This window comes from Cyrtonyx montezumae, unplaced genomic scaffold (genome assembly GCF_038088225.1).
Source record: "Cyrtonyx montezumae isolate F1298 unplaced genomic scaffold, pur_monq_1.0 scaffold_26, whole genome shotgun sequence".
NCBI classification, from domain to species: Eukaryota; Metazoa; Chordata; class Aves; order Galliformes; family Odontophoridae; genus Cyrtonyx; species Cyrtonyx montezumae.
In genome coordinates, this window is record NW_027072003.1 from 4,182,689 (window position 1) to 4,203,706 (window position 21,018).

A 21,018-nucleotide genomic window follows, 5' to 3' on the forward strand; every position below is an offset into this window, starting at 1 on the left:
TCACACGGTCGGAAGGGACCTTCGAGACCACGAAGCAGGCTGGGACGTCTGAGCTCTGGATGTTATCTATTTCTTCTACAAAGCAACCACAGACTCACGGATCCTCCTGAGTCTGTTAGCCAGTGCTCGCCTCACACGGCACTGCTTACTCACTGGACACCTGGAGGTGGATTTTGTTGGACAGAGCAGTGCCGTAGTCGTTCCGGGCGAAGCACTGGTACTCGCCCTCGTAGTCGTCCGGCCGCCCCCCGCCATGGAAGTCAATGACCAACGTCCCCGACCGCCACCGCATGGACACTTTGGGGTCCTTTGCCACATTGAAGAACTTCCCGTTCCGTGTCCAGGAAAAGCTGTAAGCGTGGCAGAGAGGTTTCTGGGGTAACTGTGGGGTGTATTTACCTGGAGAGAGCCTCAGTTGGGCCATACAGGTCAACAGTTGAATCAGTGGCAATTGGCATCTACAGTGCTGGCTTTGAGGACAGCGTGGCCAACTCAGATCTGCTGTGCCCAGGAGCCCCAGCACCTTCAGAACCAGTGCTAACAAACCACAGAGCTTCAGTACAGGAGCAATTCCAGGGCACTTACATGGGAGCAGGGTTCCCTTTGGCTTCACATTCAATGAAGATGTTGTCCCGGGGATCAACGATGTAGTCCTTCACAGATTGCTTGGTGATGGTGGGGGGCTGAGGCACTGAAAAGCAAACGGCAGTGGTGAGATGGGCTGTGCAAGAGGGAGAAGCCTCTCTCTGCTTGGATTCGCCAGGATTCTGGTACTTTCCCCAAGCTGGCTGTGCAATTTGTGGCCCAAAGACTTCCAAAACCACGAGCATGCATGAGGTGTGTACTATTTGTCACCAGCCCTATGTAGCACGTACACCTTGCACCAAGGCACAGCTGGCACCGGCCCCAACCCCTCGTGCAGTTTTGGACATGCAGAGGACACCATCACGTTTGCACAGAAGGCAGCACTTACATTCACTCTGAATATTGGCTGTTATTTCCGAAGTGCAAGCATAATAAAAAAGAAGAAAGAAGGGTTAATTGAAGGGCTAGCCCCGATACACACACATCATGCACACAAACATAACTACAGAATATTGTTATTGTAGGGTCTGCAAATCCTACATACAACTGATTTTACATGCCAGCATGTTCTAATCCACCTACTTACGCTTATGTAGGAGGAGACACTGATCAGCATTCAGAGAATAATAGAGTGATAGAATATCCTGGGTTGGAAGAGATCCATAAGGAACATCGTGTCCAAGTCATTGTTAGCTGCTAACTGCCTCTGCAGCTTCTGGGAGCTTTGGGGGTCCAAAGAGGGCATGAAATGAACCCTAGAGTACCAGTATCTATATCCCATATGCAGATATATAGATGTCAATCCCATACACAAATACATCTGTCTCTATCTATACGTGGGATGTCTATCTACGCATATCCTCCACCATCTCCAGTGCTGGAGATAACAACGCTCTGCTGTGGGTTCATGCTGTGCAGCAGGGAGCAGACTGAAGAAGCAGTGAGCTGCAAAGCAAGGCTGCCTTCAGCAGTTCTCCACCAGCTGTCAGCATTTCCCTTGCTTTTCTAAGCTCACATTACGTGTAAGCATCAAAATCACCCATTTTTTTGTCAGAAAAGCACATGACACAGCAGAAGTCTGCTGTCTGCAGACCCCTTCAGCTTTGCCCAACTGGTTCCTATTACTGTAACGACTGCCTGCACTTCTGAAATATTATATACGGGTCAAAACCAGGCAAGCTGTGTACATCACATCAAATTCCCATGTTGGGAACAAGAATGCCATGTTCCTGCTCCAGAGCTGACTGTAGGGAACAAAGTTATGTTCACCCACGATCATCTGGAACGGAGCAGAGCAGGAACTCAGACTGAAGTCTCGCATAGGGTGCAAGAGATTGCACTGGGTCCCCCACCTCAAGCTTTTCATTTGCACAAGTATTTATTTTCCCCTCATCAGATTGGAGCATTCCCACTCTCTTTCTTCACGTTGTTTCCAAAGAGCCCTGGTGCTTCAGCCTGAGCACAAAGCCATGCTTTTTTCCACTAATGCACTGCTCTCTGGAGGATTTCTGTACGTTGCACTGTCAGAATTGATTCCCTGCAGCTACAGGCTGATTATTATTAACAGCCTCTACAGGAGGAAGCTGGGACGCAGAGAAATTATGAAACTGGTATCCAGACACGAAGCTGGAGTGCAGCCTCTGAGTCATGACTTAGCAGCTCGCCCTCGGTACAAACCATTCCAAGTGCATCCAAATAAGTCATGTGTTTCCCTTGCACTGGCTTCAAGATGCTGTTTAGCAGAAACATCATCCCTTGTCCCCTTTATCCTCAATCCATATCCCCAAACTCTCTGAATAAAACATAATAAAACGTAACTCCTGCCTCATAATTAACCAAAAGTCCCAACAGAGACGAAAACTGGGATGCTCCACTTCAGTCTATGGGCTATTGGCTGGGGATGGGCTTCTCTACCAGCTTGGTGCTCTGTCCCTTTGTGATATGTGGCTGCAAGTCCTTTACACAGCTTTTGAGTCAGCAATTCAGGTGAATTTCTGGATGAAATGTGACTTAAAAAGGAAAATATCCTAAAACGTTCAGTCAGATCAGGAGAGATGTCTGGTCCATGTATTTCTTCACTCTGCCTCTGCAGCCCTTCAAATATAGAATCATAGGGGTTGGAAAAGACCACTAAGATCACACAACCCAACCCCGCTGTGCCCAAAGTTAGAGGGAGTAAACCAGAACTTACAATCCAGAGGGACTTCAATGGCGCTGATGAGGTGGTGGAGGCACAGAGCGAACACAATTACTGCACAGGTGAGCTGGTGGCCGTGCAGGACCATTTTGGGTATCAGGACAATGCTGTGACTTCAGCTGCTCCTCTGAGGACAGTTGATGGCTGCTGGGTCCTCAGCTGCAAAACACACAAAGCCAGAGGTCAGTGCAACTGCATCCTGCTTCCCTCCTCCTGGCAACCGTGGGGAGAGTGCATTTTCAGTATGGAAATACATCAGAGGCACAGGGGGGTGTTAATGGTGCCAGAATTCGTTTCTAGGCTTTGGTAGTCAGCTCTTGTTCATTATCCTCCCAAGGCCTTCTTTGTTCAGCCTTTATGTTACCTGTGCTCAAACCTCAGAGCTCTGCTGGGTTCTCCCCAAGGAATGATGGAAAGTTAACCCAAGAAATGAATGCAAAACCACTGATGGTCTCCACAGGAGAAAATAAGGATGGTCTGTTGTTTCATAAGTCCATATTAACAGAGAACCATGGAATCATAGAACGATTGGGTTGGAAGGGACCTCAAAGACCACCTCCTTCCAACCACCCTGCTGTGGGCAAGGCTGACAACCACTAAATCAGACACCAGAAGCTGATAGCTGTATTTTATGTGCAAGACCCAGCAGCCAGTAAAACTCAGATTTCATTCTGGATTGAAAACAGAGAGCTGAATGACCCCAGCACCAGTGAGAGCCTGAAAGAAGCTCCAGCACTGCTGGTGGCCATTCCCCTTCCCGACATAGCACTGCCTGTTACAGCACTACAAGGATATTTTTGGACTGAGAAGAGCAGAGACCAGGTGTAGCAACTCTCTGTGAGCTGCTTTGCCTCCGTTTTCCAGGAGGCAATGAGGCTCTGAGGCTGCATGGGGTCAGGCACTGGAGTGATGCCTTCACCCCTGCACACATCCAGGAGCACGCAGGGACCAGCAGCACATCACTCAGGGTTTTCATACACATCCATTTGATTGTGCTGTTAATAAGCCCACAGACAAAGTGCAGATTAAAAGAGAGTAGAAAGGACGATGAATTATCTTATCTGTGCAATAAAATTCCCCATAGAAAGGCCGCTGCACCGCAGAGGTTGCATGGCAGCTGAGTTACAGCTCTGTCTGCAACAGAGCTATAAGAGCCAGGCAGCAGACGTCCAGACAGCTCTCAGCTGAGAGCAGAAACAATGCCAGGGCAGCAAGCAGTGGAAAATCCCCAGTGCTGCTCCTTGCTGCTCCTTCCCATCTCCACGCAGCCCTGCACTGGGGTGGGATGGCACCAACAGGAGAGCAGCACAGAAGCCATTTGGCGAGCAAGGAGAGCCTGAGTCATCAAATATAAATCAGCCCAGCTTGGGCTGCTGCTCTGAGCCCCAGCGAGGCTGATGTGGGAGGGAGGGGGGGGTCAGGACAACAGACAGAACCCAGTGATAGGTACTGCAGGGTGCCAAGCTGACAGCTGTCAGCCAGCAGACAGCCCTGACACATGGCCTGTGCTGCTCTCCTGCACCCCAGACAGGGGCAAAGCCAGTGCAAGGCAGCTCCTGAGGACACCTTCCCCATTGCCCTTACGGAGAATGGGAAGTGCTTTGCCATCCACGCTGGGTTTCACCCTCCCTAAGGGAATGCTGCTCCTGCACCGTGCACTGGAACCGTAGCAATGTCTGAAAGCTGTCATGGTAATTAAATCAGGAGGGATGGGGAAGAAGGACCACGCGCATCCTTCCCAGCCCCTCTGCAGATCAAACGTGCAACCTGAGATTTCTAAAGCATTAACAGCAAGATGCTCAGCTCCAAAGATTTACCACGAGGCATTCCTGATCCTCTGTACACATCTGAACCTGAAGGATGGGTCCAAGGCAGAGCCCAGAACATGCATCCCCACCCCTGGGCTCAAGCCCAAGCAAAGCCACTGGCCCCACGCATCCCCAATACACCAAATTATGGGTTGCAAAGGGGCTTCGAGGGGAGCACCACTTTGATCTCTTTTTCTGCTCATTCAATGGATTTTCCAATCCAGTCATTGCAATAAAAATAGTTGAAGGACAAAATAATTACAGGATCGGGTCAGTAATTAAATTTGTGTCCAGGACTTCCACTGTCCTCAGAGAGCAGGTCGTGCTGAACGAAGCTTTTCAAATTACTTCTTTAGCTTTCTGTCTGAGGGAGGATATCATTGTGATCTGTGGTCTTCATTATTTAGAGCACTTCATTTCTCCAGTTACAGCTTAAAATGAGTAATGGATAAGTTAACAGCAAGATGTTGGTTTTATGCCTCTCTGTTACTAAGCAATAGTTTGACTTATGAATTAAATCAACCAATAGTGCAATACAATATTTAGCAAGGTTAAGATTTGTAGCATCCTTCCCATGCTCACGTATTGATACTTCACCAAAAGACATCACTGAAACATGCTTCCTTCACAGACGTAAGGTGTAAGGCAACAGGCATTTGAATACCTCCATGTAGTGCTTTGGGATGGGGTATCAGCCACAGTCTGCATACATGTACACATGGGTGAGTTTGCAGTCAATGGAAATACAGAAAGGACTTCAGGTCCCTTCCAACCTCAGCCATTCTCTGATTGAGCACACTGATTATATAGAGCACACAAAGCAGGCAGCCGTGCATCCAACTGGTGGCTACACCCCACCCATCATCACATGTGCTTGGACTGGAAAAACAAGAGCTGTGTGAATCAGAAGGGAAATCTGTGCTGAGTGGATGGGACTCATAAGGACTCAGCTGCCTTGGACCAAAGGAGGGCAGAGCAACATGGGAGCAAAGCAGGGACCACGTGGGAACAGCACAGGGACTTCCAGGGAGGACAGCCCGTACAGCACACGTGTGACCTTACATCCACGCAGAGCATCACCAGCTGAGCACCTCAAATCCAAAGGAAGGTGAACAAATAACAAAACTCACGACAAAGCATGCCCAAAGATCATCCCTGCCTTTAGGGGAAGCTCAGTCCCGGGGAGCTGTGGGTGCAGCAGCACAGAATCTGTCACTGTGCCCATGTGTGTAGGTGGGCTGCTGGGGCTGGGTGCTGCAGAACAGAGCTCACATTGTTGGGAATGTGGGCAGCGAGGAAACTGCCCCAGTACAGAGGGATGGGGCCCAGAGCTGAGGGTATCTGGGGATCCTAAGATTGTCTGATGATGGACATACCTGAGCTGGAACACAGCTCTCATTCAGCAGTGATGCTGTAGTTGAGCTTAGCTACAACCAAGGCAGCAGCAGGATGGACTCAGACACCTTTCTCCCCCCAAATACTCCTTCACAACTCAGAAGGGTTCTTCAGACTCATTGGTGTTTTCCATTTCCCTGAGGACCTACTCTCAAGCTGTCAGCCTGGAAAATTTATCTCTGACCTCCTTCCAGAAACTCTGTGTACACCTTTCACTGGGCAAAAGGATAACGAAGCCCTGGACAGGGCTTGTGAAACTGAGAAAAGTTCCCCTTTGCAGGCAGAGGGAAGAGGTTCAGAGCAAGAAAACTCTGACATGCACCTGGCGATGGTGGAGACATTTGATGGGACAATTTGTCCCAGGGCTGAGAATGCTGCTGGTGGGAGCCAAGTGCTTGCTGGACCAGGATGGGAGCAAAGGATTTAAAGGGGAGTTGCACTCTCTGTAGCAAAATGAGCCATACATTTTACTCCTGGGCAGCAGTGAAGATGAACTAACTCAAAAGAAGAATTTTTTAGAAGGAAACATATATGGTATTATTGTGCATCTTCTGCTTCACAAACACATGGGCAGCAGGCTGTAACCTGGCACCGAGCATCTTCTGCTCTGTTTTAAAAGCAAAGGATGATTTCGCTGCACTGTTTTCCAACCAAATCTGGATTTCTAAGTAACAGTGCAGCAGTTGAGTAACTGCCCCAGGGATGTATAGAGTCAAGAAGAGGTACAGAGAGTCGAGAGCAGAGCCCAGTGTGGCTCTATGAGGCCCTGCTGTCCCCCACCAGCAGGGACAATCCCCCCACCAGGTGATTGCCCTTTGCTTACACCTCCCAGCAGCCACACTGGGGAGCTGGCTGCTGCTGAAACCAAATCTGGCCCAGGTGCCATCCCTGCTCATTTCCCTCTGTGTGTTCTGCAGAGAGCTTCACGCTCTCAGGTTTCTCCTGATGGAAGGACAACGCTCGTACACCTATAATTAAAATGCACAACCTATCCAGGCATGTTATCTGTAAGCTACTCAAAATGCACAATGAATGGGTTAGGGTCTCTAGCACAGCTCTCTGAGGGCTCTGGGATGGCAGCCTGACCCTGCTCTGGGAGGCATTCCCAAACTGCATTCCTGCACCACACCGATGTCCTGCCCTGCTCCAGGAGCAGCTCTCCTCTGGAGAAAGAAAGAGCTGGAGGATTTCCCCTTGCTACAAACAACCCTGGGGAAGAGCTAGGATAATGAGATGAGACCTTTCTGAGTGGCAGTGGGAATAAATCTCTCCTCTGCAGACCCCTGGTCAGCCCCTCATAGCACACAGACACAGTAAGGCACAGGGATCTCTGGCTGGAGTCAAACACAAATTATTCCACAGTGAAGGATTGTTTGTGATCAGCTCATTAGGTCCAGCAGGACACTCTCAGTAGCAATTAGGCATTTATCCCTATTTATGGTTGTAAGAGGAGCAGTAAAACTCGAGCAGCTAGTGTTCCCAAGAAGACTCCACCAGCACCATTTAACGCCTCTCAGTCGCTTAATTAAAACTGATTGAATAGCACAGAGCAATGTTTCCACAAATGAAAGCTCTTTTCGTTTCAGATAATGAAAAACACTGATTTAGAGGGAATATATGCGTGTGATTCCCCAGCGGTGATGGAAGAATCCATCTCCCGGGGCCTTCTCCTGCTTCATTCCTCCTACCATATATTGGACAGGTTTCTAGGTTGCTGCCTTCCAGGCTGTAAGTCCTCCATTCCTGTTATTTAGAGCCTTTGTCCCTGGTGGTAAAATCCACCTTAGCCATGCCATGTACCCTCAGGACCCTGTAGAAGCAAACATGGCATTGCACAGAGCATGCAAGCAAGGACAGATTGTGCAGAATGTAACGCAGGGGATGGAGCACGGGCACTGCTTCCCCCTGCTCGGAGCAGAGAGCAGTGCTTTGTGCTCCCTCCTGAAGCTGGGTACAGCTTTCACAATTGTTCTCTGAAACACAGCAACAGGCAGAAGCAAAATCCAGCTAATTCAGTTACATCTCCCCTGACCTCCTGCTCCTGCCCTCTGGGAAAAAAAACAACAACAAAGAAGGAAATTTCCCCCTGCAAACAGGTTTGGATGGGAGCATTGCACTCACTGCCACTCAGCTTAGGGGCAAGGAGCACAGTGACTCTTTCAGAAGGTAATTCATTCCCCTGTAGGTCTGAGCAACGCTGCTGGAAAGCACGGATAACTCCAGGGAGACGCTCTTAATCCATCACGGCCGTATCTCAGCACTACATAAATGTGAATTAATTTATCATTCTGTCCTTTTGGTAATGTAGGAAAATACTGTAGTTCTATTACACAGAGTGACTGGAGTCCAGAGAGGTTAAGTGTTACCCCAAGGTCATGCATGAGATATGGTGTAGGTGGGAAATAAGCCTGTAACACCAGAGCACTAAATTTAATCAGAAAATAACGTTTAACCTTTACAAAGCGGTCAGAAAGAGCAGAGAATAAAAAATGTGGAAGTGTGAAGCTGCCTGTGGATGGTGAGGACGTGGCCTTTGCCAGCACCACGAGCACAGTGTGGGGCAGCAGCTGATCCTGTCACTAAGCAGGAGCCAAGGAGTTGTCCTTGGTAGAAAGCAAAGGTGCTCCACAGTATCATTGCTGCTTGGGTTGCCAGCATGCGTGGTGTGGTGGGATGGCTGGGGAAGATGGAGCAGCTGAGATAAATAGCCCTGAGCACCAAACCCAACCTGGCTGCTGCGTGGTGGCTATGAGAGCCAGGCTGGGGTGTTTTATCCTAGTGAAGTAGCTCCACGTGCAAACCCAACCAGTGGCACTGCCAACTGCCCTGCCAACTTCCAGAAAGGATCACAGAATCACTAACGTTGGAAAAGATCCCTGAGATCAGGTCCAACTGCCATCCCATCCCCACACCATGCCCACTAACCACGTCCCTATGAGAGACCTAAGACCACTGATCCCCCCCCTCCCCACGCACAGCAAAGCTCCTTTCCAGGGCTCTCCATCCCACGCTGCTCAGTGGATGCATGGCAGAGCAATAGGGGACACACCGTTAGTGTCTGTCCTGCTGTGTCCCTTGTCACCCATCCAAGGGACCACAGCATCTGTCCATGAGTGATTAGCCAACTGCTAATCACCCAGCAGTAGCTATAAATAGCAAGCACTTGGGAAAAGCAGCCTTTCCCCTTCTGGCTCCCATATCTATAAGTCCACACAGCATCCAGGAGCACGGGGCTCTGGGTGCCTGCACCAGGTGACTAACCCAGTATTTGGCCCAAAGGTGGATAAGGGACTTCAGGCCCCCAGCAGCTCAGACTTGACCACGCCAAGGGGTTTTCCAGAGCCCACAGCATCCCTTTGAGGCGTAAATAACGAGTGATTTACACAACTGCACCCCAAAAGCCATCCCAGGACATAGCACGGTAGCTGTCCCCACGCGTGGTGACACGCAGGTTAAGCTGTCCTGCTCAGCTGCATGGCAGCAGCTGGTGACATGATGCAGTTTGGCACAAACATGAACGCCTCGACACCAGAAGAAGGGTTCTCTCTTTGCACAGAAGAAAAAGGTTAATGAAGCAAAGCAGGATGATCAGCTGCGTGCTGATGCCCAGGGGTTAAAAACCAAGCACTGTTTCTACACCAGGAAACCACTAAATGAATTGGAGAATTGGAGTTTACATCTCACGTTACCTCTCAGAGGATCCTGGGCACTGAGGAGCCTGGGAAGAAGTCATCAACCTTCCAACCCCCCCTCCAGTCCTTACCCAGAGCAGTGCAAGCAGAAGGAAGGCAAACCCTGAATCCCAGAGGGCAAAAGCAGATGTACCCACTGCAGCTTTCAGCCCTAAACCACAGAAGGATTTAGGCTCAGCCCCGGAGCACTGCGGGCTTGGGACCTGTCCAGCTCAGGATGTGCTGAAAGGAGGTTTTACTCAACGCTGCACATTCCCTGCTGGAAATCGGTATTCGAGGGTGGAGAAGGACTCGAGCACTAAAGCTTTCATTTTAGTCAAAGCATTTTTTTTTCCCCAGGTACTCTTTCTATCTACACTTAAGGAAAAAAAAAAAGCAAAAACACCTTTTTAAGCTCAGGACTTATTACTACATTAGTAGCTGTTCTTCCACTACAAAAGACTTTGCATTTCCTGGGCAACTCCTTTATGTTATTCCTCCTTTAGAGCAGAAAGTTTCTACCCTTTCCTGCTTCCCGATGATCCTGAGATGGTTCCCTCTTAGAGCATCACCAGGGAACCATCCAGGAAAGGCAGCAATTTTGTTCCTAATCTACAGGACACCATCCCCATGCTCTCCTCAGCTCCAGGCAGTCAACCTGGGAGACTCCAACAGCACTGGAACCAGCAGCTTTAGGAGCAGTCTCCTCATCCAAGCCACCTCCACAAGTATCTCCTGCCTGCATCTGTGGGGTCCGTAACTGGATCACACCACGCAGGTGTCGCCAACAAGATGGGAACACCTGCTGATGAGTAATCCTGTAAGTGAGCTGTATTTACAGACACCAGCTCAGCTGACAGCCCTCAAGCTGTGGTATCACCTTACAGTCATGGAGTGTGGGCTCCGTGCCCTCCATCCATCCATCCATCGCCCAGGGGGTTCTGGAGACCCAAGCTTCAGAGCACAGCACACTGGGACAGTGTCATTGTACTGGTTCTCAGCCCTGTTCCCAACATAAGTCTCCCTAGAAGAGTCCATGTAGGTAATGAAGCTGCTCTGTCCTTCTCAGACACAGTGGTGGAACACATCTGGTTTCCATGTTCTGCAAAGCGCCTTTGACATTTAATTTCAAACCCCAGGCTCTTCAACAGCAGTGACAGAGCAAAGCAGCAACGAATCTGACATTTCATCCCTGAGCTCTCTGATGTACAGCCTTTAGACAGCACTACAACACAATAACAGCTTAGAAAAAAAAATAAGAAGGGGCCAAAAAGACACACAAACCCTTCAAAACATTACATAAAAATGCAAATAAAGTTATCTGGAAGGCTGCTTGAATGGCTGAGCCTGCCTCTCTCAGGAGCACTGCTGTTTCTTTCGCTGGGTAACCTGTTTTCCTTGCCCTGTGCACATGTGGATCCTGATTACAGGTGGGGAATCACAGGAGGGGAATCATTAGCTCTCCTGTGTGCTGCCTCAGGCAGTCACTGAGATGTAACTGAGCTCTTGGCAGGGAAACCTGAGCTCCATCACCCACCTGCCTGCCATGGCATCACAAATCTTCACCAAAAGTTGCATCTATGAAATGGAACAGTGAAAGGTGAAGCATGTCTTGTAATGATTTTCCAAGAAGGGCAAACAGAGTACTGCAAATCCACCTTTTCAGCCCATCATCTCAAGGAAAAACCACCCTGCTCCCCAGGCTGGGCTTTGGGTGGGCACTTCCAGTAAAACCTCTTGGCCCACTGCAGATCCCACACGGGCTGCCCATTTCCTGCATGTTCCTTCACTCCTCCTTCCTCCTCATTACCCACTGGCAATATTTTAAGTACCTTTCCCCCCCCACTAGCAACAGCTGGTGGTCCACACACCTCCTACCCACCCGGAATGCTGTGCTGGCCCCATTCCCACCTCCTGTCCACAGCCCCAGAGCTCTGACAGCCTTCAACAACAGACAGCATGGTGTCACCCTGTACAGCATCAAACTGTCCCTTTATTTATTACCCCCAAGAAACAGCCTTTGCTCAGAGCTCACAGGGAAACACCACCCAGCATTCCTCAGCAGTGCCTCCTTTGCACATTTCCCAGCACGTTTTTGCATTGCTCCCTATGAAATTCTCACCCTTTGTGCAGCAGTCATGAATATTGCCAGCACAGTCACTCCATCTGCCTTCTTTTTTTTTGAGACCCCCTTCAAAACTGTTACAAGTTAATTGGTAGAATTGGCTTCTACATAATGAAGTTGGCACAAAAGCTGCTTTTAAATTTCAGGACTGAGGATGGGATGCAGATTACTTGGTTCCCTAAGCCAGAAAAACACTGAAAGGGTCGGTTATGCTTACAGAAAGATGAAGTTGGTGCTTGGTCTCACCTTGGCAGTAGGTGATATACAGACCCAGTCAACAGCATCCGAAAATGAGAAGAAAAATCAACTGCTTTGTGCCCTGGGAAGGCACTGGAACAATGCAGGTGTCAGCAATAATTGGTGGATATAGAAGAATAAACAAACCATAGCTGCCAGGCTAATTATTGCACTGAGATCTGTTCAAGATCACTCCTGAGATGGCAGGCAGTGTTCAGCCAGGAGGTCAGCTTCAAGCAGGGGATGCACGAGCCAAGCTGCCTCATCTCCCTTCTCTGGGCTACAAAACATTTCCGACATCCCACAGGCTGCAGATGGGAAACACGTGCCCTACAGATCCCAGCAAGCACTGATCTCCTCTCACTGACAAGAGCTGCAAGCAGGGGGAAAAGTTCACTGGATAAATAGTGGAATTTAAGCAGAAAACAAAGGAGAATTTAAATATTCAGCTCTTTGACTGTCTCATCTTGAATTCATCCAGCCAAGTTCTGAACTGCTGGAAGCACTGAGTGCAAAACATCAGCGTAAAAGCCATTAACACACTGCAGCTGACAAGCAACAAGGGGTAGGGGGGCGAGATTGGGAAGCAGGAGCTAAACCACAAAGATCCCCGAGCCCCACATGCCAAAGCTTGAACATAAACACAGCTCTGCTCCCACAGTCAAGCACTCCATCTCTCTTTTTGCCCAAGTAGAGAAACCACCAGGTTGGGCAACACTGGAGATCATCAGCACAGGTAGCAGCTGCATCCTTGTAGCCCCATCCCCATGTCCCCATCCCAGTGCTGGTGGCCCCATCCTGGCCAGGCTTCAGTTGGCAGCTGTGGCTCCCCTGGCCCAGACACAGCTTGCACCCAGCCATGCTTTTCACGACCCGTTCCCAGGCTCCCTGCTCAACTTCCCCCAGGACAAAACATCACCTAGAAATGCAGAGTGTGTTCCATGCTGGCTGAAGCGATACGGAAAATAGTAAATGTTGTTTGTTGTTTTTTTTTTCAAATTGAGGTTTTGGAAAGAGTTTCTCTTTTCCTCTGGCACAAAACTCTGCCAAGGCTTTTCCAGGCAAGATCATTTGCACGCTGTTTGAGTTGTGTAAGCTGGTTTTGTGCACTGACTTTGAGACTGGAACAGAACCCAAAGAAAAGCTACGCACTCGCTTTTGATTTTCAGAGTTTCAGGATGGATATTAGGGAAAATTCCTTCTCTGGAAGAGTAGTGATGCTCTGGCATCAGACAGGTGGCAGAGTCCCCCAGCCCTAGAGGTGTTCAAGGACTGTAGATATGCGGAATTGAGGGATGTGGTCAGTGGGCATGGTGGGATGGGTTGGGGTTGGACTTGGTGACCTCGGGGGTCTTCCCCAGGCTCTGTTATTCTATGATCACGCATTGGTTCAGCTGCCTGCAGGACACAGGAGCTGACACTGGCTTCTTCCCTGCTGCCATAGAGCTTTGTGCTCCCATCCCACAGAGTCAATGGCACTGAGCAGCCCAACCCACTCAGGCATTTCCACACTTCGAGACGTCGGTACATATTTCATTAATGCAAGCATACACGTAAAAGATAACCACATTAAAAAACCATCTCTCCCCAGAGAGATTAACACAGCTCCCACCCCCCCCTCCAAAGAATAGGGGGGAAGAGCCAGCTCCAATTGTTCTCAAGCTACAAGGGGTGAGAGTGCTGGGTTTTTGCTCCTGGTCTTACTGCTGGTTTCACTCCTAATGAGCTGAACTGCATGACAATGCTGTGATCCCACAAGTAGCTTTATTTTAAAACCATCATGAACAAAGAGAGAACAGCCACCAACCCGATCACTTCGGGCTGATCCCATATCCCCCAGCTGCATCCTCATACCCCACTGAACCACACAGCTGCTTCCAGAGCTATGCTCTTAATTTGAGGACGGGGTTTTCACAATCATTTGCCAACAAACCCACGCTCGATGCTGCAAAATGGTGAAGCAACACCGCTCCAACAGAAGGTGCCAAGGGGCTCCTTTGAATAAGCTCCAGCTCCGAGCAGGGCTCTGTGGCATCTTTGCAATAGGGTTGTCCCAGGAGGAGCACTGCTCTCCTGGCTGATCCCATCTACACTCACTTGGCCCACTCTGTCAGAACAGAGCTCGTGGATGCAGCTCAACAGAGCCAGAGATTTTATATTTCCCCCCCCCCCGCTCATAAAACGCTCATTTTTATGATCTTACAATTACAAAGCAACTGTTTATTATTATTATTTTGTTGTTGGATTGCTTTCTTAAAGCATTCTTTCCAAAGCATAATGAAAAGTGTCAGGCATTTTCCAGGAATTTTCAGAACAGAGAAAGTTTGGCACTTCGTTATTTGAGAATGGCTGAAAGGGTGCAATTAGCTTAAGAACAAGCAGCTATCTATTCCGGGTAGCAACCTCAGGAGCCGTCATCTGGCATCCAAACGCACACCATGTGACAAGTGGATGCCAAGCAGTCAGAGCCTCCCTCCCGCTCAGGCATGCATACAATTCCCATAATGTCTGCCTTCCAGCCTTCAGCTCAGAGCTCAGGGAGCCGGCCCCGACCTGCAGCAGCTGTAACCCTTTGTATTCTTAGCATCCTTTATTTGGGAAGGCTGCAAACGAGCAAGCCGTGCGCCCAAATGCAAAGGTTGCTACCGCTGTTAAAGTGAGGAGCAAAGCCACTGAGGAGGCACAGACATGGATTCAGCACCTGGGCTGTGCTGAGAGCATCTCAGCCAACAGATGGACAGCGTTATATTACAGCAGCACTAAACCCCAATCAGCCACCTCATCTAACAACTTTCTGCTGGCAAAAGCTTCACGCTTTGAGGTAGATGAGAGGTGCGAGCTCGGAGCCTTTAACAAATAAATAGGGATTTCCATGCTGGAGCAGCACTAAAGCCAGGAGCAGAGCAGCAGAGCCAGGGCTGCCATCACTCTGTGAGCAGAGCTCTGCATCCCAGTGTGTGCCCATGGCAACCCGCACTCATGTGGACAGCTGTGGGAAGGGGAAGGAGCAAAGTGTGGTCCCCACCTCAAAAATTATTCATGAGCAATTAGTGAGAGCTACAACAGCCCCGCAGGTTCCTCTCTCCCAGCTCAGACACATCACATCCTAACATACACCTTCTCTTCAAGTGTATAAATAGGGTTTGATAGTACAGAGGCATTAGGTGGTTTTTTATTTAGATTATGATATTAAATTGTCCAGAGCAGCATTTCCTGAGCCTCCACTTGGAAGCAGCCAGGCAGAGGACATAACTCTCTGCTTCCCTTGGCAAAAGGCTGTTCATTCAGGATTGAAAGAGGAAAAGGGCCCTCGGTCCCATGGAAGGACTGAGTTCTGCCACTTACACAGTGATTGGGAACCCAGGAGTTTCCTTCCCATTCCCACCACAGCCCAACCATCCTTCCCAGTGCTCTCAGCCCTACAGATTGGAGCCGCTTTCCCCTTCTCTCCGAAGCAGGCAGGGCCAGCAGCCATCCCCTCCTGGGAATCCACCCCACATCCAACAGCCACATTATGCTAATTATTTCCCTTTCATGCAAATTCTTCCTACCGAGAGAAATGCGTGGAAATGTATTTGCCATCCTTCCAGTCCCAGCAGCGCAATCATCTCCTCACATCAGCCCCTACACACGCCCGCTCCCATCCCATTCACTAGTGACACGATGTGGGGAGGCTCTGTGCATGGTGCCCTTCCCACCCCACGGTGCTGATGGCTCAGCGTGAGCTGTGGGGTGTAATTCCCAGCCACCTTTCACTGCTGAGATTGCAGCATACGGTTATGGCACAGAAGAAGCAGCACAAAAGGTGACCAAGCTGAGCTTACCCCAAAACTTTGTGTCCTGTGTTCCCAGATCGAGGTGCCTCATGAGCAGGAGGGAGGGAGGTGTCAGACTCAAGCTGCATGCAGGAGAGTGATCTGCAGGTGGATGGGGGTCTGCAAAGACAATCCCTAGCAGGTGTCTCCTGGAGCACCCTGAAAACAAACCGGCAGCAAACACTGCTGTTGCTATCGAAGCTATTAGGATAGGTTTCCCAGCCAACCCTCGGAGAGGTTTTCATTTTAAATCAGATCAAATTGCAGCGACAGACAGGTGAGGCTGATGCATACAGCTCGACACAGCATCTCCGGAGCAACCTGGTTGCAATTACACCCCAATTATCCAAGCCCTGGGGGCTGCGTCACAAACTGGAGCAGTGCTGGGAGGAAAGGGTGCATTGATAAGCCAGGAAGGGGTGAGCAAAGTGCAGCATCCTCTCCCTCGTGCACCAGAGCACCCAGATCCTGCTGGACGGTGGAGGTGATTTCCAGGTCACCATGCTCCCTGCATTCCTCTGAATGTTTTCCTGGGGGCCTCCAGAGCCCCCTGCAAAGAGGGGCGGAGCAAGGCAGACAAAGCCTGCCATTAAATAGGAATGAAAACGCCCTGTGCAATTAGTGGAAGAGGGCACTTCTCACCTCCCCGAGGAGCTCCAATCCCGACTCACGCCCGAGGGCTACAGGGCGCTTTAATGACTCCTGCCATCGCCTCGGGGCTCAGTGCCTGAGCCCTGGGTTGGGGGGAGGCATCTCTGGAACAAAACCCCTCGCACACGGGCCCAGCTCAGACCCAAACAAAAGCACAGCACTGTGCGAAGGAGCTGCACCCAGAGCACTGCAGATCTCCTTCCGCAAGAAGAGGCTTTTTAATAACACGATGAGCCAGATTTCCACATCTCGAAATAAAGCTCCACGCTAAAAGAGAAGCATCCTAATAGAATCCAATGGTACACTCACTCCTGCTGAACGCTGATGCTCCCACCAGCAGAGGGACGGACTGCTTCCACCCAGCACAGCATCTCCGACCCCGAGAGCAGGAATGGGAGGGTTGGGGCCACACATCACCCCCGCGTAACTCGGGAAGGGATGGAAACCGGCAAAGTCGAAAGACGCGCCGCGATAATAGATATGAGCAACCAATTCCCTGTCGTCCCTACAGCATCCCAACGCCGACAGGCACCGGTAGAGTTTCCTGCCCATCCTCCAGCAAAGCTTCTCGTCTCTCCGTCTCAGAAGCTTTCCCAGAACATCACCTCCACCAATCCGCTCCGAGGGCAGAGCGCTGCCTACCTTCGCCTGTCCCCAATCCAGACCTGCTTTGCCCCTCCCGAGTGCTCGGGCTCCTCCACCTCCCACCATCAGTTTTCTCAGCTCAATGCCTCCTGCTCCCACCGGCATCGCACAGAGCATCCTTCCCTCCCCACCCCCACCCCCCCACGGCCCTGCCTGGCACGGGGCTGCTCTATCCCCACCCCAACTCTGCAGGAAAAGGCACAATAGCAGTTATTAACAACCCCAAGTCTCCTCTCGCTGGATTTCCCCCATGAATAAGGCAGGAGCCTCGGTGCAGGACACTGCCCACTCTGTCCCCAGCCACCCCCCACGCCAGCAGGGTGGGGGCTCGGTGCCAGCCAGGGCCTGTCCCCACGTCTCAGCCATCAACACCACCGGCTGCTGCTCCCAGATGCTGTTTCCTTTTGTTCCAGCCCCGCTGGGAGCGATGTGACATCCTCAGAGAGCAGAGCTCTCCGGGTACCAGACAAACTTGCAATCCAGAGATTTCAAAGCATATTCACCACTGGTTCAGCACTATTCCCAACCGCCCCCCCACCCCCCCACACCCACTGCCAGCAGCATCTCGTTTTGCTGCTCTGAAACCAAAGCAATGACGGTGCTGAAGGGCGAGGTGAGTCCCAAGGAGCCTCAGTGCCCCACACTGCTCTGAGCAATGCTCAGGTTGCTCAGATCCAGCTCTGCCTGTCCCGATCTCACAGCTCCAGAGGGATTTCAGGAGAGCATCCCCTTGTTCTGCAGCCACAGCCCTGCCCAAAAACACAGATGCTGCTGAGAACGTCCATTACTGCAAAGGACAAGATGAAGCCTAAAAGTGCAAAGTGCTCCAGGCCAACAAGGAGGGCACACGCTCCAGTATGTGCCACGCACAGCATGGGTTTCTCTGTCCTTCCACCAGCAGTGGCTGGAAAACAATGAAAACTCACTCTGAGCTCTCTGTTCCTGCAGAGCAAAAAGCAAAACCCTCCCGAACACACACCATCCACGAAGCTCTGTGTGCTCAGTGTGAGGTGTCCCACTCCAAACTGCCCCATCACACCCACCCCACACACAACACAACGGTGCAACACTCAAACTGCACGGGAGCACAGATAGAGCAGAGCTGCCCGGCTCTCCCTGTTCTGCTGAATCACTCACTGCATCGCCAGCACCGCTGCAGGGCAATTTCTTTGGTCCTTGCAACACTCAAGCCCGAGATGCAGTGCACACAGCATCAGCTGCGTGCTCAAATCGCACAGCATCGCCGCGCACCGAAGGCATTCAGAGCCAGCGAGCTGATAATTACCTCCCAGCAGGTTTCAGTGCAGCCCGAACCCGTCTTGCCCTGCATTAATTAACGGCACCTCCAGCAGTTCAGTGCTTTTCTGTCAGCCACACTGGGGGAGAAACGCTTTCCCCTGGGATGGGGGTGGCTGGGTGCAGTGGTACCCAGGGAGGGCAGGGTGGGCAGGACAGCCTGTACCAGCACACGGGGACATGCGAGTTTTTCCTCTTTGAATGGGAAACTGGGAGCTCTATCCCCTCCCATAGACACTTCCCTGGCCCACGCTTGTGCCAGCTGTGGGAGGAAAACACTGAAAACTCGCTCGGAGCTTTCAGGTCAGAGTTCACATCCACCACTGTGATCCAAGATAAGAAGAAGGCTGAAGTTATTCTGCATTCCAGCTCCAAAATCTGCACCTCCTATACTTTTTAGGGCTCTTTTGCCTTTGTGGTCCGTGCTGTGTTTTACTGTTTCCCCCCCAGCAGCAAGTCCCAGCTTTAAAAGAGACAACCATGAAACATCACAGAGAGGTGATTTAATTAAAGAGATGGGCACAGTCTGCCTATGTATCCCAGTTCCACTGGTAATTAGGAAACAGATGGGGGAAGGAGGAGGGGAGAGAGGAATCTTTGTTAGGTTAATTGTCTGAAGTCACTAAATGATATATAGGTGGCCTGATTTCCCCTGGGGGTTGTACACAAACTTACATATTCTCTGCAGAAAATAGAGATGGGGGGTTCCCAGCAAAGGGCAGCAGGAGATTAAGACTAATCAGGCAAGAACAGAAGTGATAAACCCCAGAAAAAGAAAAATAATAATAATACAAAGCTCCCCTTTGTAGCTTCAAATGAGGAATCGACCAATCCGATCCACAGCTTCATTACCATCTGATTTAAATGCCACTTCCATTCACCCCATTAAACGGGTGTAAGCAGCCGAGGTCTTTGTGGTGCTGGCTGTCCTGCAGCATCCCTGCACTGGGAGCTGAGCTGCAGCAGTGCTCAGTGGCACCTTTTTATAGGAAGCACTTCAGTTCTGCTTCCCAGAGCCTGAAGGTGCCCTCCAAGGACGATTCCCAACTCAGCTGTACCAAGAACTCGATATCTCAGAGCAAACACTGTTTTACAGCTCCCCTCTCCCAGGCATTTGCTATTAAAGCTCACTGGATGTGATGCCAACAGGTACATCCTTATCTCCATGAACAACAGCACACAATTCACTGCCCCAACACTGCAGCAAAACTTACCCATCAGTAGCAATTACAGCCCTAATAACTGTAAGCTGATCAGTGTGTTATTTGTGACAGCTAATTTAACCACAAGCCCAGTAATACGCAGCCTGAATAAAACCCCAAACCTTTCTCCCCCACAAAAGGACATCATAACCACCACGAACCAATCTCAGCTCAACTCCACCACTGCTTTTCTCATTAACCCAGCGTTGCTGCTGAGATAATTACACGGGCAGCCTCACTGATCCAGATTATTCAGATTGGGCAATGGCCCAGGGCAAGCCAGCAATCCCTAGCAGGTTTCCAACCACTAGAAAACAGGGCTGGAAATGAGAAGGAAATGGAACAGCAAGAGCAGGGCTCTGGATTTGAAGCCATGAGCCCCATCCTTTCCTCTTGATTCATAGAGCCACAAAGGTTGGATAAGACCAACAATGCATCACTACTATGCCCAGTAAGCAGCATCCCCCAGTGCTTCTGCCTCTGATTTCCTCAGCAATGCTTTCCTGCTCTCTGGTGAAATTAAAGCACGATTTCATGGAGTAAACCCTGAAGAGGTAAACTGAGATGAAAAAGTGAGTTAACTGAGTCTACAACAATGCCCTCAACTGAACCATGCTGATCCCAAAGAAACCAAATACAACACAGGGCTGTGGTGTCCACGTGGCATCCCCTAGTGATGCTTCCCTGACCCCAGAGCAAACCACCAGCACTCTGCTGACCATCCCCATCCTGACCTTCACAGCTCCCAATAGACAAATCAATGCAGGGAACACAGCACAGTGGCCCTTAGAGGACCGAAGCATCCCAACCTCAGGTATGAATTGCCATCATGGCAGATATTGGTGATGGACTGGAAACACAGCATGTCTCAGGGGTGGGCAGCAGGAGGTGCTGGCCTTGGTCACGCCAGGGGACACAGCAGCGGGTGGTCAGAGGGAGGGCTTGCTGCCAGCAGAAATAATCCCTGCTTGAAGATGAATGAAGCCATCAGGGATTAACTCAATATCTCTATTGCTTGATGGTGGGGACAGCACTAGCTGCAGGGCTAGGAGGTGGGGAATAATGAGGACAAGCAGAGGCTCCCCAGGGACGTTGAGCCATGCTCTGTTTTCGTGATCCTTGAAATCCCATTCATTGCTTACGGGCTTGTACTGAACAGGAAGAGACTGCTGTTGCTGGTTCTTCCCTCCCCCCGGAGAAGTCCAAAGAGGCTTTTAGAAGTAGTCATGTTTCAGGGATAATTAACTGCTGGAGTGTGGCTGGGGTTCTGCATTCATGGGGTGGGTGCCCAAGTCAGCAGCCAAAGGCAGGGAAAATTCTCAGCTCCCCTACCAGCATAGATTTGGTGAGGATAAAGCAAAGTTTCTGACCAGAATCAACCAACAAAATAA

At 50.4% G+C, this 21,018-nt stretch overlaps 1 protein-coding gene across 9 annotated transcripts in view; it reads right to left on the reverse strand.

The window, feature by feature from the left end:
• NFASC (neurofascin) overlaps nucleotides 1-21,018 on the reverse strand; it is a 71,493-nt gene that overhangs the window by 40,033 nt on the left and 10,442 nt on the right. For 6 of the 9 annotated variants that reach the window (XM_065740457.1, XM_065740456.1, XM_065740454.1 and 3 more), the window contains 3 exons: nucleotides 2,777-2,941; nucleotides 586-691; nucleotides 154-350 (listed from right to left, as the gene is read on the reverse strand). In XM_065740457.1, the coding sequence (XP_065596529.1) occupies nucleotides 154-350; nucleotides 586-691; nucleotides 2,777-2,870 (397 nt within the window). In that variant the 5' untranslated portion in view covers nucleotides 2,871-2,941. Of the gene's footprint in view, nucleotides 1-153; nucleotides 351-585; nucleotides 692-2,776; nucleotides 2,942-21,018 lie in introns of those variants that run through there. The other 3 variants (XM_065740460.1, XM_065740458.1, XM_065740459.1) reach the window with 2 other exon arrangements.